Source organism: Vicia villosa, linkage group LG3, assembly GCF_029867415.1.
Source record: "Vicia villosa cultivar HV-30 ecotype Madison, WI linkage group LG3, Vvil1.0, whole genome shotgun sequence".
NCBI lineage: Eukaryota > Viridiplantae > Streptophyta > Magnoliopsida > Fabales > Fabaceae > Vicia > Vicia villosa.
Genome location: NC_081182.1, coordinates 85,336,641 through 85,358,866, shown reverse-complemented (window position 1 = coordinate 85,358,866; position 22,226 = coordinate 85,336,641). Strand labels below are relative to the sequence as shown.

General features: G+C 36.0%; 2 protein-coding genes across 2 annotated transcripts; both read right to left on the bottom strand.

Moving 5' to 3' along the window:
- Nucleotides 1–923: 923 nt before the first annotated feature.
- On the bottom strand, nt 924–8,117 carry LOC131662111 (auxin response factor 8-like). The gene is made up of 14 exons (XM_058931806.1): nt 7,464–8,117; nt 7,153–7,274; nt 6,907–7,005; nt 6,769–6,825; nt 6,524–6,679; nt 6,362–6,446; nt 4,518–4,608; nt 4,256–4,420; nt 4,049–4,171; nt 3,841–3,916; nt 3,066–3,213; nt 1,840–2,864; nt 1,573–1,763; nt 924–1,477 (listed from the first exon to the last, which is right to left on the bottom strand). Exons 1-14 carry the CDS (start codon nt 7,504–7,506, stop codon nt 1,300–1,302), a joined length of 2,559 nt encoding a protein of 852 aa, XP_058787789.1. The 5' UTR covers nt 7,507–8,117; the 3' UTR covers nt 924–1,299.
- A 1,216-nt stretch (nt 8,118–9,333) lies between these two features.
- On the bottom strand, nt 9,334–9,729 carry LOC131658447 (uncharacterized). The gene has a single exon (XM_058927739.1). The coding sequence runs from the start codon at nt 9,727–9,729 to the stop codon at nt 9,334–9,336; it is 396 nt and encodes a 131-aa protein (XP_058783722.1).
- Between the last annotated feature and the right edge of the window lie 12,497 nt (nt 9,730–22,226).

Here is a 22,226-nt window from a genome sequence, read left to right as displayed (position 1 = left end):
AATTTCGCAATTAGAGCTCTCAACATGTTCTCAATTTTTTGCAGTTCATCTTTCTTTTCACCACAAGATTGCATTTGATTGGTTAGCAACACGAATCTTGAAAAGAATTCTACAACTATCTTGACATCATTCATTAACATGTTCTCATATTACTTCCTCAAAAATTACAATTTTACCTTCTTTAATTTCTCATCACCTTTCATACAACTTTTTGTGTATCCCATGCGCACTTAGTCATCTCTTCCTCTATGATCTTCTCAAAGATGTTTGAATTCAATATTAAGAACATATTTTTTCCGTCTTCCTTGCTTAATTTGCGATGAGCAATCTTTTGTGCATCTGTTGCATTGACTTGCAATGTTAAAAGCCCATCCTTCACAATTTTAAGCACATCTTAAAATCCGACTGACCTTCATTTTTCGCACACCATAGTAGCATTTGCTAAAATCAAACAAGTACTCTTGATACCAATTTGTTGTGATAACTTGACACATAAAGAGAATAGATGAATTTAGAGAAAATCAAACAAGTACTCTTGATACCAATTTGTTGTGATAACTTGACACATAAAGGGAATAGATGAATTTAGAGAAGCTTAGAATGAAAGTAGAGAAGAGAGAGTTTATTTTTCCAATTGATTTTCTTTAATTGTTTTTACAAACATGTGTTACATTATATACATTTATATACTATACATTTATATATGATCATACTACTAACTTACTAACTAATTTCTAATTAATAAACACATACTTAATTAATAGTAATCACATGCTACTATTAGTAACCACATGTGTAGTTAATTATAATTACATATGAAGTTAGTTATATAAAGTTAGTTATAAATGTTTAACCACCTTATACCTAACTTCTGAAATTTAATTTCAACAAAAACAAAATAAGATATTAGCAATTCTGAGATACTTATTCATGAATGGATAGTTGTGATTTTTCATAACAGAGTCATCTATTGCTCAAATGATGTAGACTTCAACGACAGCTTAAGCTTAAAGAGACTTCTCTAGTTGTCTATCTAGAGTACAGAAGTACATGCAATAAGTTAATCAAATACTAAAATAGTAGTAACACTAATTCTAGCTTTCAGTGTTCCAACTTCAGATTGACACACAAGCTTGTCCTAAATAACTTATCATAAATGTATGCTTTCTTCTCAATCCCGACATAAACACTAAACATGATACGTGGAATAGATTAACAGTACAATCCCATGAAAATAATAATACACAGAAATCGTCTTAACGTGGAACTTGAAAGGTAAATTTTGGAATCATCCGATTCTCAGTATTCAAGTGAGCCAATTGATGGTGGTTGTCCAGAAACAATGTGGTGAGATTCACCAGTGCCGTTAAGCCTTTGTCCTGAACCTAGAGCAAGCGTTTCTACCGCCTCTTCTCCCATCTTCTGAATATCTTCCGGTGAAAGTATTTTGATATACCAAACGTTATTCACGAATGATCTACAGCGAATGAACAAAGACAGCATGTTAGATGAATTAAAAATCAATGGCTAAGGAATTTTTGGTCGCGAATGTAACAAAAGTCTAGTACTTACTCCCACGGATCGTCGCCAAGGAGAAGCACATCATTCTCCCGGTCGACGAACACAAGCTGCCAGCCTGATCTAAGAGGGTCTTCTAACTTCCCCTCAATTCCAAACATCTGTCCCAACTCCTCTCGCAGCTCACGATAGCTGTTGAACCGAGAGATGTCAAGTGAACGCCCAACCGAACCCGATTTGTAAACCTGTGAAAAGACAAGTTACACTACTAAATTCAATTGAAGGACAAAAAAAGCTGTGCGAATTACTTGAGAATCATACCTTCACAAATGTTGGGTTCTGGTTTTGTGGGTCGCTTTGCTCTGCATTTTGCAAAAATGAAGACGAATCTTGCATGCAGGCGTATAGAGAACTCTGGAATCCCGACTCCCCTAATTGCATTGTAGACGCACCAGTGTCGGCGGATGAAGTGGTGTAACCTGGGACAGTGGTGGGGAGTAGAAGGCCAGATGAATCGATATTGACACCCGAGAGAGTATGGTTTTGGGTATCTGAATCACAATGTGGCACCATCGCCAAATCTTTTCCAGAAAATTGTGCATGCGACATTGGGTTGCTAAATGCATTGACCTGCATATTCCCATACTTCTGAGTCCATGATTGTTGAGGTAACTGTTCGGTCATCAACGACTGACCGCTTCTGGATAAACTTGACAGATTCAAGAGATTGCCAGTTCCTTCATTGCAAAGCGAACCAAGCATGTTTTGTCCGGAGGAAGCCGAAGCAGGAAACTTCAAGTTTGAATCCAGGAAATCTTGTTTTGAGTACGATGGTGATGGCACATTGGACTGTTGTTGTTGACGCTGATGGAGTTGATCATTTTGAATAAGAAGTGAATCTTGATAACCATGTTGCTGCTGTTGACCTTGGACTTCTTGATTGTTATTTGTTTTCTGAAGGAGGTGCTGAGACAGATTTTCAGTAAGCACTTGACCTTGTGGTTGCATCATATTAGAAGACACCGATTGCGGAATTGCGTGTGGCTGCTGAAGTTGCAAAGGCGAATTATTGTTTCCTGACTGAAGGTAATTGATAGGCTGTTGTTGAAAATTCATCATTTGTTGTGGCCTCATGAGATAACCACTACCCATGTTCTGCATTCCAGCTGCCGCCAACATGGCTTGGTATTGTTGATTCTGATCGTTTCCGAGCAAAGTTGGATCTAGTCTCTGCTGCATCCATGGTAACATGCCACCAGCACCTTGAAAATTAAGAGAATTGAGACCTTGGTCTGCAGGTCCACCTCTCATCCACATTAGACCATTTGCAACGTCATCTCTTCCATCTGTAACAACATTCTATGTAGTAAGTAAAGGATATAAACAAGAAGCCCTCAAAAAAAATTATGCAGTATTTCACAAACTGTCAACTGCTTTCGATTATATAACACGTCATACCTCAAAGCACGACTAACAGTAAAACAACAAACTTACAGATGAAATTTGTAAATCAAGTTGCACAGATTGAACGATAGAGAAAAATGTACCTAGCAAAGACGAGGTGCCGGGATGCCACGGACGTTTCAATCTGAGGGGAAACAATGATGGATACATTGGGAATGTTGTTAATGGCTCAATTTCCCATAATGAAACCCGTGGCTGTCTCTCTCCTGCTGTTGATTCATCCCAACCGACCTATTTACGGCGGATAAAAAGACAGTAAGAGCAAGTCATAAAAATGCCTATTGAAAGATTAAAATGTTGCTTCAGTATCTTTTGGTACAATCACAAGTAGACCCAAAATAAATAAATAAATCTATAAAACTATATATGCAATTTTACCTATGATTTCAAAAATCATATAGAATTATGGAAGTTAATTTTCTTCCCAGGGTTGGTTTAGATTTATAAACGATACAAAACAGAATATGTTGGAAAAATAATTAGGACTAGAAGGTATAAATACAAAAATCCTGCAAAGTTACATTGATTGAAGGCATATGTATACATTATTACTAGCATTGAAAACCAGGCAACGCACAAGGAGAAAATTGTTGAAGGAATATTGATTAGTTACGATTTATAATTTGATATGCTTAACTCTAAGACAGCAGCAACAAATCTAATGGTTTGGCAGATAAAAGTAAATATCAAATACCAGAGGATTATATTAGTCTAAAAAGGTGCATTTATCAAGCATGTCAACCTATCTACATTATATACATTACATAAAAGTGGCAGTGAAGTTTGCACAAAAACAATAGGCATCATAGATACTGGTATCTAATTTTTATAACACATTGCATTGTGATTTTTACTTACTTTAACAGAGCGCCAATGAGAATTCGGCCACCGAACAGCATCCAGATCACTTATCCCAGTTATTGTACCCATGTACCTGCAAAACAAAAGCAAGACATTGATTAAGTAAATGCAAAATAATATGGTGCAGTACAAGTAATTTTCCTGCAGACACTTGATTCTTCAGCAAGTAGCTCAAGAAAAAATAGTATCTGATGTCTACATGTACCTGCGGACACTTGATTCTTCAGTCTCGAAAAGCATCCTGAAGCGCATACCAACAGAAATGCGTGTATGGTACACGGCTTTGATATATTTCGAAAGTGGTATGACAAACTCAGACGGACTAGCCCTGCCAATTTACGTAACTGTCAAAAGAAGCATTATAATTTCTCATAACGGGTTAATATATGGCAATTAAGACAATATTGACAACCTTGGATTATAGAACACGGTAAAACAGCTATTAGTTGCTGCAGCATGAGCAGCAGCTGCAAGAAGTCCAATATGCATACTGTCACTGGACAAAACTGATGATGGCATAACAGTTTGAGGTCGACTGGCTCGACGAATTCCCAAAAGAAGCTGATTCTTTTCATTCCTAAAAGTGAAAAATACATGAGACAAACATAAAAGAATCAATGTTCAGCTTTCATGGGCAAGAAAAGGTAATTGAAAGAGAAAAGGGAAACAAGCACCATATGAAAAGCACGGAATCTCCAGCAACCAGTCTCTTGGCACTAACAAATATGCTCCAGCCTGTAGTAAGAAGGTGTCGTTTTGGCTGTCCTGAAATGACATGTAAGCAACAAACGTATTAGCAGGGGTAAAAGTTTGTGCTTCTGTTGTAGCAGAAAGAATGGTTCTGAAACCAAAACATAAATAAGTAATCGTGTGAGATTAACTGAAAACAGCAGGTAAAGTAAAGGAATTGAACCATTCGAAAGTACAGTTACTACATTTACTGGCTCATTTTTCACTTAAATGATATAACTATGAAATAATGGAAGAGGGTTGATGCATAAGCTTCTCTAACACAAGCTCCTATTTGGAAATGGATTCGATGGAGTTATTTTTAAGGCTGTTTTGATTTGAATCGTTGGATCAATTTATACTGTGAGATGGTGGTTTGACAAAGTTGAGATCAAGACCGCTCTTTAACAATCTAAAGGATGAAATAGAAACTATGAAACTGCGTCATTATTTTACTGCAGCCGATCCTGATCCCTCCTATTCAGGCAACCATCATCACTCACAATCCATGGTCAAATCGCTCAAGTTAAAGTATTATTCAAGCTCCTCATACAACAAGGATGGCTACTATAGGAGACAGTCAGAAGTTTAAAGGTTAGCTGATTTTATTCTTGATAAATGAACTTGGATATCACTCTCAAAAGCTAGCTCAAAGGATGAGAGTGTCCAACCACATATATACATCTAACAGTCCGGGAATCTTGAAAATATAGGACTCCAATACAATTTCACTATCCACCCTCACGTCTAGCGGGTGTCCCAAGTCCTGTTCTCGGATTGGCATCCTTAACCCGGCTCTGAGACCGTGTTAAATAATGAGCTTGGATCTCACTATCAATAACTAGCTCAAAGGATGACAGTGTCCAACCACATAAGTACATCTAACAACCTAGGAACCTTGACAATGTAGGGCGCCGATGCAAATTCAACAATTCTTGCTAGTTCATTTCAGGGTTTGGGGTCTAATCTAGAAGTAGGTGAATTTCCATACATATTGATGATACTCATGAAAGCAACAAAAGACAAATGCTGGTGAGTAGTTAGCAAAATATATCCAGTGCATTTACAAACAGGAGACTTCCCAAATGATGGTCATTTATGATAGGTACCTTTGATTTGCAATTTAATGTACAACAACAACAATACCAAACAATGCTTTTTCTCATTATGATGCCGGCAACATGAGTTGAGCAATTCCATAGTATCTTATGATTAATCTATCTAGTGATAGACCATTTAAATCTAAATCTCTCAATATTTAGACCTATTGTTTTCCTAGGATCTCTCTAACTATGAATGCCATTCCATCTAGTAAGCCTTATTTCCCGTAGTGTATGCGGGTCTTCTCCATGCATGTCCAAAACCATAAAAGACCCAACTCTACCATCATTTTTACAATGGGAGATAACCCGACTTTCTCTTAAATTGATATTGACAATAATTCTATCTTGCCCTGTGCAACAAATTATTTAAAAATTGCCATTGATTATTAAAAAAGTTATAGGGACTCGCTTATAGCCTTTAACTTATAAAAACATGTTAAAGATACATACAAATATAGGGACCCGAAAAACCAGACAGTTCTGACTACTAAATACCTTAGTTCCATGCAAGTCTCCCTCCCTCTAAACAGAAGAATCTTAACTTAAGCTATCCTATGAAATAAATATGCACAAGCCAAAGGCACAAAAGGCATGTGTTTCAAAATAAATACATACTTCGCCGAAATATTGTTGAATACTATTTAAAACCCTGGTATAAATAACAAGATCATAAATTAGATTCTTACCTCGAAAAATGTGTCGAAACTTCCATTCAGCGTCATGGAGATCCCTAGCAATTAGTTCTTGTGCTGGTGGTTGCTGAGAGAAATCCTGTGTAACCCAAATTTGATGAGAAATGCATCTATAACAAACCAGAACTAACCATAACAGCAAAATATAATCATTACCAGCGGAGGAAAAACTTTCTCAGCTGCACGACGCGGAACAGAGAATCCTCCATGTGTGCTGGTGTCACTGGCTGTTAAAGTCTTGCAAAAATAGTTTGAGGGCTGCTTACTTGGAATTCCCAATTCCATAGGAAGAAACGTATCCTTTTGCTCTTCCTACATGCATCGTCAAAAAAGAAAATTTCAATTCTAAAGAGAGATTTATAACACAGAATTCAAACATGTCAAAGAAAACATCACGATACCGGAGTCAACGGCTGTAGTGTCATTTGAGCATATACTTCATCTGTTTCAACATCCGCCTGAAAATCAAAACAAGCTCAATTTCTTCCCCGAGTTTACGCTAATGACAATCATAAGCAAAAAATTACAAACGTACTCACATGCATAGTGACATTGTGAAGCTGGCAAACCAACTGAGGTGGCAAGCTAGGATAATTCGGTATGTGCCCATCGATTTCGCGGTTTGTTGTGGCAGATACCTGAAATCAATATAAATGTTCAGCTCAATCAATGTCCATTCATAGAATCTATTGAATTGTTTCCAAAACAAACTTTGCATTATTGTCTATGGTGAGGAAATTGAAACAATCAGGAATAGAATACTAGAGATTAAATAAGCAAAAAACCTGCTCACTATGACCCTGAGGGAAGTAAACCACACGAGTTCCTGCAGTTGGTAGGGACACTAAGGGCCCCGCACACGCATGCCATAGCTCAGAATTCAGACACTTCTTCTCCCCTCCTCCTCCTACCATAATCAAAAAAGAGAAAAGGAAAGAAAAAAAATCTTACTAAGGTTGTTGCTGTTGTTGTTGAACCAACACAAAAGGAGTACTATGATAGGGACACAGTGTTTATTATAAACATATACTACTAAAAGCCAAAACTAATACTAAGAATCGTTAATAAAGCAAAAAGAGAGAATTGAAATGGAAACCTTCATGTCCCTGATGACCCAACCCTGATGTTGAAAGCTTCATATCATCAAAGCTTTATCCTTTTCCCTTTATTTCTCTCTTTCATTCAAATACACAGTAGTACAAATTTAGCAACGAAAAATGAAACCCTAACTCATCTAACTCGTCAAACTCAATAACTTCAATTCACTTCAAGCCATTTCAATTTGCATTCTCCAATCATTTCTTCTACCTAACCAATGCACTACAACACTACTCCATACACTCAAAACCAACAAACAAACAAAACAAAAACAAAAAAAAACAGAATCAAACAAAACCAAAATCCACACACCGCCAAAACATCCCAAACAAATAGCCCCTAAAGCAACCCTTGATAGTAAACCGAGAAGAAAGAAGTAAAGTTATGTTTTTTACTCGAGTTTTGAGAATTTCAAGCAAAGCCTTCATGGCCCAGAAACATGACCCAGTTGGAAACAACCTGCAGGAGTGACACGTTGTTCAAGATCGCCATGAAAGTGTTTTATGTTATGAAAACCAAACCAAACAAAACGAAAGGGCCTGTTTTGTGGCCTATCACTTTCGATTGAAGGTGAGAGAGAAAGAAAGAGAGAGAAAGAGAGAGTCAGAGTGAGTGTGATGACAGAAGAGAGAGAAAGAGAGAATTAAAAGAAGGGGTCATTTCTTTTCTTTGCATATATAAGGGGGCCCCGACCAAGCTGGACATGGGCACAGTAGAGAGAGAAAGAGTAGGAGAGAGAAAACTCATGTTTGAGAGATATGGGACGGTGAATTCATCTCAGCCGTTGGATTATCCGTACGTGAATATCTTGACCGTTGGTTTTACTTGATGTGACACCAAGCATGTGCCACCATCCTTCACCGGTCGCTTTCTCAAGTACGGAGTATTGAGGTGAGAGAAAATTATTACCACCATAAAATAAATATTACAGTAATTAATAAAATAAATAAAAATAAATAAAAATATCTTTGAAGAAAGAAAGAGAGAGAGAAAGAAAGTTAGGGTAGGCGCGTGCTTTTGATAAACACAAGTGGGATGTGAAGGGTAATAAGTAAGAAGAAAAAGGTAAAAGGGAAAGGAAAGATATTCATATATTCATATATGAATGAATGATTGGTGGTTGGTTAATGCCTCCATTCCTATTTGCATCTAAGCATGGAGAACACATTAATTAATTAAATTCTTTTTTATCAAATATTATATGATAAATTATTAACTTATTTAATATAAAAAATTAACAATGTAAATTATTTTAGATTTTTATGATAATAAAATGGTAAGTAGTATCTTTAAAATTTAAGAACAATAAGATAAGCTTATAAAAACATGGGTATGTTAGAATAAAATTTCCAAAAAAATGGTTTGAAAATTAAGACTTTACTAAAATACTAGTCTCTAAGTATTAATAAAAGATATGATATAAATGTTTATGATTTATTATATCCGTTGATTCTCATAATATTATTTGGATGATGTCAACTTGTAAGTAATTTAATGTACAAACGTTCATCTTAAAAATTTGAATTTTCAAAAGTAAATTAATATTTCTTTTAATAATAAAGTTTACGTTTGAATTCTTTGATTTCAGCCTTTAAAACACGTGTTAATAATACTCATACTTTTTAATTTGATTTTTTCTAGTTAAGTTTATGTCTTTGTTTTGTAGTTTGAATATTTATATATCTACAATATAATAATTTTGTGATGAGTTTTATTTTTATAATTTTAAAAAATAAATTTAAGCTTTTTTTATTAAAAAGATAGCCTAGGCCTAAAAAAAAATAAGAAAACTATAAAATAAAGTCTTTAGAGTTCAAGATTTTTAAAATATCATCATTTAGAATTGGTTTAAAAAACCCGGGGCTTCTTTAAAAATAGAAGAAATTTTTATCATGCATCCATGATTCACCATCACTACATTTATTAGAGTCTCTATAAGTATTGGAGACTATCACAACCTCATGATCATTAATAAGTTGTTTGATACTTCGAAGAATGGCAACACAGTTTATATCTATCGTACCTTCTTCAATTGCCATGATCACCAAAGTAGAGTCCATATTCACCTCCACCCTTCTTAAACCCAAAGATTTTGTTAACTTGAAACCTTCAAACACACCCCATAACTCCGCAAGTAATGCATTACACAACCCTAAAAATTTTGAAAAATCTATCCTCCAAACGCCTAAGTGATCGCTAACAAACCCTCTACATCCAGCTACCTTGTTAATTTTGCTCGTTCCATCTGTATTTAACTTCGCCATGTTTGACACTAGAGGTTGTCATCTTAAACTCCCTCATTCCTCCTTTCAAAGTAAGATACAATTTTCGAGCTTTCGCATACTCATGCTTTCATTGGAGAATATGCATTATCGGCTCATAAGGACGCTCAAAACCATCGACATGAGTTTCCTTGTTTCGCCAACCTCATAAAGTATGATAAGTTATAGCCCACACTATACTCCAGTTCTCATTCCCGAAACCACAAAACTTAAGATTGAGAACTATCCATCCTTGAAGATCCAAAGTAAATAATTCTTCCATAATTGCACTAGGAACCAAACTCCTCCACACTTGCATGCATTTGGAACAGTCATGTATTGCATGTAAATTTGTTTCGCAGACTGATCCACATAGCACACAACTAGCATCACCTAAGCCTTTCTTACTCTTACTATAGTTTGTAAGTAGGCGGTCATGCTTGAGCAACCATGAGAAACTCAATCATCGCTCCAGCATGTCCAGCTTATAAATCAAACTCCACTCTTCATCTTCATCCTGGCTATTGTACCCTTTGACCTCTCAAAACATGTGACGCACTGAAAAAATTTCCAGAGTTAGTACTTGTAAAATAAAATGCGTCAGGAGTTTGTCATGTGCAAGGAGGCACACAAGAAACAGAGTTTGTCAATCCAATGTGCGGGTAACCAATCTTGAAGAATTTGCATATTCCATTCATCATACTGATCTACTAAGTCACACACTCGAGCCCCACATAGATCTTCTAGAATGGTTATGTCTTGGATATTCAAACAATAATCCTTCGTAAACCAATTCTCTTCCCATGCACTAATGCTTTTACCAACACTAACAGTCAACATACCCGTGTCAAGCATCATCGGAATCGTTCTTGTGATATCTTTCCAAAGACTAAAATCAATAACTTTGGCCTTCATAAGATTCATTCCTTCATGCACCTGATACTTGCTTTTCAAAATTTAGCACCAAAGATCCTTCGAGTTTGTACAAAGCTTCCAACCCAGCTTCATCAGGCAAATAAAATTCAAATTATGGAGATTTCTCAAACCATTTCCTCTCGTGTTCTTTAGCTTTTTTAATGTTTCCCACCCTATAGCATGAATTCTTCTCTACTCATTACTCTCTCCCCAAATGAACTTCCTTTGCAACATATGAATTTCATCGATGCGTGATTTAGGGAGCATATTTGTCATCATTAAATACAAAGGTATAGCTTCAATCACATTCTTAGCAAGAGTGATTCTACCTGCCAAGGAAAGACAGTTTTTCTTCCCGCTATTAAACTTCATGGCTAATTGATCAACTATGTAATGGAAATCAACTTTTTGAAGTTTTCTACCACTAAAAAGGAGAGAAAAACCATTCACAAGTATAAACAAACTTCATTATGAATTGTCTCTATCGTTGGAGAGACAAATCATTCATAAGGAATAAACATTGGGCTTCACAACGACCTGTCTTCATCATCTTGAGAAGACAAACCATTCATTGGGAAAAAGCAAACTTCATTATGAACTGTCTCTGTCACTGGAGAGACTCGTCGTTCATAAGGGATAAGATAATCTTTGTCATGAACTATCTCATTCGCTGGAGAGACTCATCATTCATAAGCTCCTTCATGGATTGTCTCTGTCGTTGGAAAGACTCGCCATTCATAATGAATAAACATCATATTTCTCAACGAAAAATGTCTTCATCATTTTTTAGAAAACACACCATCCATTGGAAAAGAATAAGCTTAACCATAAACTATCTCTATCGCTAGAGAGACTCACCATTCACAAGCTTCTTCATTGGGAATTAACATACTGCTTCATAGAGACTGTCATCTTTTTCCAAGAAGGAATTATGGGACATACAAGCTTCTCAAATAAAGAGACCACCACTTGTTGTCGGGTAACAAAAATCTGAAAGTATGTGCAATAACCATCTTTGAGAATAAATCCAACTTTCTAGGGAACCACAAACAAGTTCTTGTTAAGGAGACAAAGTCTTCGACTATGCAAATAAATGCACTTCTAATCCAAGATTCGCTTATCCAAATAATCATATTTGTTGGAGACAAAGTTCAATCCAAGACTGAGTTGGAGAGAGATGTCCAAACAAGACACTTCCCAATGAGAAATAAGATCAATTGGGGGTTCATCCGATCTTGAGATTAATGTATGAGCTAAACAAAATCCTCCCATGAGAAAGAAACTCTTTAAGGAAACACAAGGATACGGGTCTTTCTGCCTAAATCTGACGCTTAAATGGAGGGAGTAAAGACATCACTTGGGGAATAATCATAACAAGGTTTCTCATATCAAAAGATGGCAACAAATGTGCATGTATGTAGAGAAAATATGAATGGATGAATGAATGTTATGCATATGCTAACAAAATAGACATATATAATAGAGATGACAACACTAGGGATGACAACATCAGGGTATAACCAGGTACTCGGCCAATTGTCAGTATCATCTTTTATGGAGGCATAGACCTCATTGGGGAGAGATAAAACTCTCAAAATCAATCTTTAAAATCAAAGGGATTCATTTCGAGAAGAAACCCTGTTGAAAGGAACACATTCTGAGAATAAAAATTGCACCTAGTCAGAGACACTTGCATCAAGACTTAGCTGATTCACGGGGGATAACATTTGTCAATGCTTGGTTTCACACTTCGAGGACTAATTTCCCTGGGGACAAAGGTCAACACTTCCTTTCGTATTCATGAGTTTTAAGAAAATGTTGTCTTTTTTTCATTTTGAAAGTGTGACTTTAACTTTGTTTCAAATCTTTTTAATTTTAAAAGCAATTTTGCAGGATAGAATATAAGATAAGAATTCCAACAAATTGAGATAAGGCTCAAATTTTATTAATGAAATAGTAGATGCGAACGACATGACTCCATGGAGTATTACAAAGTTTAGAAAATGGTAACTTAAAGAGAAAGGTTGCATCAAAATATAATGATCAATGTTCTCCCTAACAACTTTAAATATCGAGCGTACACTGACATCACTTGAAAGTATTCGAAATGCATCTTCAGGATCGTCAGGTCATATCAGATGTGGTTACTTGCCATAATCCCTAACTCTTGCATAGATTTCCTTTGTAGGTTTTCGATCTATCGGGATATTTATTTCTTTTTACGTCTCTAATTTGTGCCTGGACCTCCCTTTCAAGTTTTCAGTCCCTTGAGACGCTCATTTTTGCCTAAGTCGCCTTTTTTGAGTTTTCAACTTAGCGAGTTTTTTCTCTCTTTTTCTTTAGGAGAAGTATTTCTTGACCATATCGGCATTCACAGGACGCAGGAAATTTTCACCGTCCATAGTCATAAGAGTCATAGCACCGCCTGAGAAGGCTCTCTTAACAACATATGTGCCTTCATAATTGGGAGTCTATTTACCCCTAGAATCTAGTTGAAAGATAATATCTTCTTGAGCACGAGATCACCTTCTCTGAATCTTTAAATTCTAACCTTCTCGTAAAACGCTCTCTTCATCCTTTCTTGGTATAGTTGACTATGACACAAAGTGACCATTCTCTTTTCTTCAATAAGATTTAGCTGAGCGTATCTGGCTTGACACCATTCAGCTTCTGATAACTTGGATTCCATTAAAATCTTTATAGAGGGAATTTCAACCTCTATAGGCAGTACAACTTCTATGTTGTATACCAAGGAGAAGGCAGTTGCCCCTGTTGAAGTGCGAACGGATGTACGATACCCATGCAGAGCAAGTGGGAATATTTCATGCCAGTCTTTATAAGTCACAACCATCTTCTGGACGATCTTCTTAATATTCTTGTTAGCTGCCTCTACTGCACCATTCATTTTTGGTCGATAGGGAGAAGAATTATGATGCTCAATCTTGAAGTCATCACACAACTCCTTCATCATCTTATTGTTCAAGTTGAAACCATTATCAGTAATGATTCTTTTTGGGTATGTCATAGCTAGAGAGATGGATGAAGCAGACTTGTTAATGCAAGAAGTTCATGAAGATGAAGGAGTTGCAACTTGACATGATTCTTCGTGTTTATCCATCATCTTTCTAGTGAGTATCTTATTTAACAGTCGGTAAACTTTTTGCTCAAGTAATAAACATCATACTCTTTTTACAAAACTCGTCTTGCTGACCCAGGACACATCTCATAGAATCTTCAAGCACGATCAAATACATGATCAATGGTCTTCCTTCTATTAGAGGGATCAAAATTAGAGGTTCCAGCAGGTATTATTTGATACTATCAAAAGCTTTCTGACATTATTCCGTCCATTTAAAATCTTGGTCCTTGCGGAGAAGTTTGAAGATCGACCCATGAGTTGCAGTCATATGAGAGATGAATCTGAAGATGTAATTCAACCGTCCAAGAAATCCCTTGACTTGTTTCTCTGTTCTTGGTGGATGGATTTCTTGAATAGCTTTGACTTTATTATGATCAACTTTAATACATCTTTGGCTGACGATGAAACCTAAGAGTTTTCCAGAGCGGACACCAAATGTGCACTTGCTAGGATTTAGATGAAGTTTATACTTTCTCAGACATTGGAATAAGTTCAAGAAGTACTCCACGTGCTCTTCTTCAGTTGTAGAAATTGAAATCATGTCATTCACGTATACCTCAATCTATTTGTATATTATATCATGGAAGAGAGTAGTCATAGCCCTTTGATAGGTTATCCCAGCATTCTCCAAACCAAAAGGCATCACACGGTAATAAAATGTGTCCTATGGTGTGATAAATGTTAGTTTCTCCATGTCTTTCTGGTGTCATCATGATTTGATTATAGCAAGAGAATCCATCCATAAATGATAAGACATTAAACTTAGCAGTACTATCAACCAACATATTAATATGTGGTAATGGAAAATCATCTCTTGGACTATCTCTGTTTAAGTCTTGATAGTCAACACACATTATGACTTTACCGTCCTTCTTGGGAACAGGAACTATGTTGGCCAACCACTGAGGATATTCTAAAGTTACTAGGAAACTAGCATTGATATGCTTCTGCATCTCTTCTTTAATCTTATCTGCCATATCTGGGTGAGTTCTTCTCAACTCCTTCTTGACTGACGGACATTCTGGTTTTAACGGTAATCTGTGCTCTACAATACTGGTATCCAACCCGGGCATATCTTGATATCTTCAAGCAAAGACATCCACATATTCTTTAAGCAGTTCAACCATTCTTTCTTTGACACTTGTATCAAGTAATGCCCCAATTCACACTTATCTTATCTCTTCTTCAATACCCAAATTGATTATTTTCAAAGGCTCTTTGTACAACTCAATGATCTTTTATTCGTGCTCAAGTAGACGGTTGATCTCATCAAGGATTTCTTCATCACTTTGTCCTTCAGCTTCATACACAGGGTATTCAAAGTTGGGAGAAGATCTATGATCATTGTTTTCAACGGGTTTAACAAGAGGCAATTTGCACATGATTTGTGCTTTGTTTTAGAAATAGATAGAAATGCAAGAGTGTATGCGCATATTTTGAAGAACTGTTTTTGATTATTTTTATTATTGGGTTCTTTATGTGTTACCATTTTTCTAAAAATAATAAAAGATAAACAAAATGGAAGCAAAACCGCTTTTTATTAATAATCTGAACCAAAGCCCTACATAGGTTCACTTGTGCCTTGGGCGGAGCAAAAGGAATTATTTTTAATTAGCCCGACATAACACTCTTACGCCTTGAGTAACTGAAGAGATGTTGACAGAAGTCCAGTACGGACTAGCCTTTCCATGACTCACAAAGCTTGATGATTCTGGATCTGGAGTGTCTTCAATGACATTAGCTACGTCTTAGACCATAGATCATCATGAACTTCACCAAACACCATTTGACATTATGTGTTGTCATCATCGAAACCCCCAAGATCATTTGACAATGTCATACCCCAAAATTTGCCCATCATATTTTTACTATAAGCTCATTCAAGTATCAAAGGCTCAAGGTTGGACTAAGTGCACACTCTCCTAATCAAAGGCCTTCAAATTAGGGTTTTGAATCTCTTAAGGAAGATGGGTGAATCAAGGTCTCAATTAGGATTCATATGACCTCTTATGATTCAAATTAACCCCATGACAGGTTTCAAGCCTCAATTCCCAAGATTGCTCAGTCAAAAGCTCAGAAAGTCAAGAGTCGACTAGTTTGACCTAAAAGTCAACTGTGGTCAAAATACAGTCAAAATTCCTGATTTTTTGTCAACATCCTTATTTTGAGGTAACATTCATCATTTTATCAAGGTTTGATCATAATTCACTGTTGAAAGTATTTGTGGGTAAATATTTTCTGTAATATATCGTATCCACAGGGATTGGTTAATATCACTGCCGTTCTATAGTTGTTTATTTTGAGTTAAGAAATTTGGTTTGGTTTGTTTTATACTAATAATAATATCAAAAGCAAATAATAAAATAAAAGCAAGTAAAGGACTTTGTGTTAACAAATAAAGAAAGATGTTGAGTCTTTAGGGTTCATCAACCTAATCCTATACAATTATCAATTAATTCACAATAGAACAATCCTTTGAATCATTATCTTCACTTATCCTCAAATAAGATTCCATGTCTGCAAATCAAATTAGATAACTTTTACCGGTATGAGATTCGATCTCTCCAAATCACAATAACGATAATAGTAATTAAGAACGATAATTATGAAAACCCAATTACAATTCCATCTCTGCAAATTGCAATTGAATCAATATAGTAACCTAGGGCAAAAGTTAAATCCTTTCTTTCGATCAAAGATTCAACAATGATGTAAATTAAAAGCAAGGTTTCTTATTGATAATAAATTCAAACAATTGTTCACAGGGATTAATCAATGGTAATGTATATTCATAGGTTAACTACTACCTTAGACTCAACAAGAGGGATTTAGCTCTCCATAGACATGAAGAACATACAAGAATCAATGGAGGGATTCATCTTCATCAATGGAATGTCTTCGATTGGTAAAGAATCCACCTTCAATTGTTGTTCTCAGCTTCAGAATCAGATAGCTCTCCTAATTTCGCTCCCACAAAAGTATATAACCACTTGGAAAACTAGGGCTTTAAAACAGAACTTTTGGGCTTTTAACGCCGAGGCCGCGGCGCGGCAACGGGCTGGCGCGGCGCGCCCCTCAAACAGAAGTATTTTCGCGGCGCGCCTAGGAACTCTCGCGGCGCGCCCTTTGTACTTTCCATCTTTTTCTTCAGCCTTTGAGACTTCCAGCTTTCTTTCCTCATCATGTTCTTCTTAAGTTCTTATTCAGCTCAAAACCTGCAACAATAACACCCACAAGTGATTCGATTTGCTTTACGCACGAACTAAACTTATTCAGTTCAATTCTTAATAAAAACCTATGGATTCATCACATTTTTGCATTGGTTTAGAGAAGAAATCACTTATATTAACACATGAATTTACCATTAATTTACTCCTAACAAACTCTCCCCAACTTAGAGTTTTGTTTGTCCCTAAGCAAAATTACTTACCTCCAGCAAAGTTTACCGACAATTAAGCAACAAGTTTTTCAAACAGTTTTTTCTCAAGTGGTTCAATCTAGTAACCAAGTCAAATACTCCTCTTCTACCTGCAAACTCAGAACATACACATGAAACAAACTTTGAAAGCAAATCACCTCCAGAAGTTCAAAACACTACACAATTGTAATTGAATCAGCACTAATCACTCTCATCAAAAAGCATGATGAATAAACGAGGGGTTAAACACTCATCCACACAATTAAATCAACAAAAATCCATATCATACGTTTACCGGATTGCTCGCATCAAGTCTTGTGGAATCTGAGAATCAGAAGGTCTTTCTATGGTTGTAATGTGGTTTAGATTCAAAGAAAAGAAGATAATCGAGGGTTGTTCCTAATATAGGGAAGCATCCAATTCATAACTTATTTCTTTTTCTCTAAAACTCCACATCTTTTTTTTTTCTCATTCATTCGTAGCTTGATTCTTCTTTTTCACTTTTTTTTTTCAACAACTATTGTATTCAAACGTTGTTCTTTTTCCATCAATTTTCTCCTTTTTTTTTCAAGCTACGAATTCTTTAGCCTTTCACCAATTACCACATATACTTACTCTTCTTTTGAGAGTGAATCTCCCCAACTTGGAGATCAACCTGTATTTAGATTATATGAATGCTCCCCTACTTTCTAAAAAAGGTCAAAGAGAAAACACATCACCAAATTTTATGGTTGATGGTCCAAAACAAAACTTTTTATTGAGATCAAACTCACCAGGTATTTCCTTGGTGCATATTATGATGCTTATCTTGACCTCAGGCTCAAAGAATGGTTAGCAAAGGATCACACTCTCACAGAAGAAGATAATTTTTACGGTGGAGTCGGCTCAAAGAACTCTCAAATTCAAACAATTGCCTAAATCACTTCCACAGATTTCCACAGACGATGCAACAACCGGTTTAGCATGATACAAACACGTCAAAATAATTGATGGTCTCCTGCATATAGTAAACAATGGAAAGCTTTCCTCACAATGGTTAAGGCTAAGCCGATCCAACAAACAATGTACCATAAAGAACTTCTGACAGTATTTACTAACACCTTAAGTTTCATTGCACACATTAAGAGTTTGAGTTTGAAAATTCATACCTGCTTTGTTACTTATTGAAAAAGAAAGTGAAACTGAAAAATTTTGAACATTCACTTCCTACCACTTTTCATACATGTTGCTTCCTTGCTGATACTTCGCTTGAGATTCCCGCTTTGTTATGGGACTACCTACTCTAACTGGGAGTACAAAATTAAATAAAAACAGAAAATTTGAACAATTCAAAAATAAATAGCTCCACCCCCCAAACTTGAACTAAACATTGACCTCAATGTTTCGTAACAAGTCCGAGAGGGTGACTTACAGAGAGTAACGCAATATCGATTGCTGCCTCCTAGCTTTCACCAGACGGGTTCCCTGATTATTTCCTGAAATAAAAGCTAAACAAAACAAAACATTAGAAGTGTGGGTTACCTCCCACAAAGTGCTTCGTTTAACGTCGCATGGCTCGACGGTTCATGCTTTCAAGGAACGAAAAATTGTGCATGTTGCTCCACTCCCCCGAAGTAATCTTTCAACCGTTTTCCATTAACGGTCCAACTCTCATTTGTCTTAGGATTCTCTACCACAATGGCTCCATAATTGCATACCTCTTTTACCACAAATGGTCCCGACCATTTTGACTTCCCTTTATTCGGAAATAACTTGAGTCTTGGTTTGCACAAGAGCACCCTTTTTCCAACTTGAATTTCTTTGTGGCTAATGTTTGTATCATGAGATGCTTTCATTTTGTCTTTTTTAACTTGATTTTCAGCATCTTTGAGTTCTTCTTCGGTGGCATCGATTTGGAAACTATCCTTCTTGTTCTTAGGACGCTTCTTGGCTTCGAAAAGATTAAACTTTACCTCTTCATCTTGCACCCTTACTTTCATGATCCCCGCATCCATATCAATCATCATTCGGGCGGTTTTCATGAATGGTCTTCCAAGAATTAATGGTACCTCATGATCTTCCTCCATGTCAACTACCACAAAATCCACCGGGAAAAAGAATTTGTCTACTTTTACTAGCAAATCTTGAACCACTCCATATGGTGAGGTGATAGACTTGTCGGCTAATTGCAATGTCATCCTAGTAGGCTTCATCAAAATATTCCCTAATTTCTTGACAATGGATAAAGGGATTAAGTTGATGCTAGACCCCAGATCAATCAACCCGGCACCAGTGAAGTTCCCTCCAATATTTAATGGCAAAGTGACTCGTCCCGGATCGGATTCCTTTCTTGGAGTAGTTCTTTGGATTATGGCACTACACTGGGCATCAAGCAGCACGGTCTCCTCATCTGTGTATTTCTTTTTCTTTGTGATTATATTCTTCATGAATTTAGCATACTTGGGCATTTGCTCCAACGCTTCGGCAAATGGAATATTTATATGAAGTTGTTTAAATATGTCCATAAACCTTGCATGTTGCCTAGCATTATCTTTCTTTGATGGTGCATGTGGGTATGGGAGGTGTTGACTCGGTATCACCTTGCTTGCCATCTTGTCACATGCTTTCTTCCTTTTGGATTGATCTCTTTTTTTCACTTCTTTATTCACCTCAGTTACAACAATTTCATCTTCCTCATCTTCCGCTGCACGATTATCATCTTCCTTCTCAACATCCTTGTTTTCAACTTCCTCATCAAGCACTTTTGCACTCTTTATTGAAGTAGCATTGCAAGTTTCTACACAAGTCATAGGATTTTGAAAAGTTGAAGCATGACTTACTTTTTGCTCGGTGAGGAATTTGGTAAATTGAACATCTTGCGTTTCCCGGTTTTGTTGAATGGATAAAGAGAATTGCATGAATTGATTCATGGTTTCCTCTAACTCAGAGGGTCCACTTTGATAACCTTGATTATAGTGTGAAGGCCCTTGTTGTTGATTTGTCATTGACATTTGTATGAACTGATTCATGGTCTCTTCCAACTTAGATTGTCCTCCTTGTTGTTGTGGCGACGGTTGAGTGTAAGGTTGAAAGGCTTGTTGTTGATATTCATGGTTAGCCATATGATACTCTATCGTATCTTCCGGTGTGCCCCATCTGCTATCATAAAACTCACTAACTTGAGGTGTGAACTGTGACATACTTTGAATGAGATACTCCATTTGTTGAAATAGGATCTCGTTTTGAGCATGAATTGCAGCGTTTATATTTGGGTCGAACATGTCGACAAAGAAAATTCTACAAAACTAGCAAACAAGTGAAATAACACGACACAAAAAATAATAATAATAAAAACTAAAATTAAACAACTATTGCAATAACAAAATCGAAAATAAAGTAACTAACTAAAAAATCTAAAATAAAGGAACTAAACAAAAAAAATCTAAATTAAAGGAACTAAACTAAAAATCTAAAATAAAGGAACTAAACTAAAAATCCAAAATTAAAGTAAATAACTAAAAATAATATAACTAAAAATAAGGAAATAACTCAAAAAAAAAAAAACTATTGCAATGCGTGCAATATTGACACCAATCCCCGGCAACGGCGCCAATTTGTTGAAAGTATTTGTGGGTAAATATTTTCTGTAATATATCGTATCCACAGGGATTGGTTAATATCACTGCCGTTCTATAGTTGTTTATTTTGAGTTAAGAAATTTGGTTTGGTTTGTTTTATACTAATAATAATATCAAAAGCAAATAATAAAATAAAAGCAAGTAAAGGACTTTGTGTTAACAAATAAAGAAAGATGTTGAGTCTTTAGGGTTCATCAACCTAATCCTATACAATTATCAATTAATTCACAATAGAACAATCCTTTGAATCATTATCTTCACTTATCCTCAAATAAGATTCCATGTCTGCAAATCAAATTAGATAACTTTTACCGGTATGAGATTCGATCTCTCCAAATCACAATAACGATAATAGTAATTAAGAACGATAATTATGAAAACCCAATTACAATTCCATCTCTGCAAATTGCAATTGAATCAATATAGTAACCTAGGGCAAAAGTTAAATCCTTTCTTTCGATCAAAGATTCAACAATGATGTAAATTAAAAGCAAGGTTTCTTATTGATAATAAATTCAAACAATTGTTCACAGGGATTAATCAATGGTAATGTATATTCATAGGTTAACTACTACCTTAGACTCAACAAGAGGGATTTAGCTCTCCATAGACATGAAGAACATACAAGAATCAATGGAGGGATTCATCTTCATCAATGGAATGTCTTCGATTGGTAAAGAATCCACCTTCAATTGTTGTTCTCAGCTTCAGAATCAGATAGCTCTCCTAATTTCGCTCCCACAAAAGTATATAACCACTTGGAAAACTAGGGCTTTAAAACAGAACTTTTGGGCTTTTAACGCCGAGGCCGCGGCGCGGCAACGGGCTGGCGCGGCGCGCCCCTCAAACAGAAGTATTTTCGCGGCGCGCCTAGGAACTCTCGCGGCGCGCCCTTTGTACTTTCCATCTTTTTCTTCAGCCTTTGAGACTTCCAGCTTTCTTTCCTCATCATGTTCTTCTTAAGTTCTTATTCAGCTCAAAACCTGCAACAATAACACCCACAAGTGATTCGATTTGCTTTACGCACGAACTAAACTTATTCAGTTCAATTCTTAATAAAAACCTATGGATTCATCACATTTTTGCATTGGTTTAGAGAAGAAATCACTTATATTAACACATGAATTTACCATTAATTTACTCCTAACATTCACCAAGGTAAGTTCAGAAATCCACAAAACTCAAAGTTTCTAAATTAGGGTTTTTGATCTAAAAGTCAATTGAATTTTGACCAGCCATAACTTTCCCATGGAACATCAGAAATATCCCAACCGAAGCCTATTTTGAAGGAAATTTAATTCTCTACAATTTTGTCTCTCTAAAGCCAAGGCCAAAGATACTTCATTTGAGAGATATGAGCCAAAACATTACAGGTCCTTCTAGAAGCTCATAAAAAGCTGTTTTTTGTCAG

Bases quoted from the DNA above. Each gene is read 5' to 3' on its own strand.
- LOC131662111 (XM_058931806.1), bottom strand. From the start codon at position 7,506: ATGAAGCTTTCAACATCAGGGTTGGGTCATCAGGGACATGAAG. The intron at 7,006-7,152 runs GTTTTTTGCTTA...TATTGATTTCAG, and splicing joins CTCAGGGTCATAGTGAGCAG to GTATCTGCCACAACAAACCG. The intron at 3,917-4,048 runs GTACATGTAGAC...TTTGTTTTGCAG, and splicing joins GAAGAATCAAGTGTCCGCAG to GTACATGGGTACAATAACTG.
- LOC131658447 (XM_058927739.1), bottom strand. From the start codon at position 9,729: ATGGCGAAGTTAAATACAGATGGAACGAGCAAAATTAACAAGGTAGCT.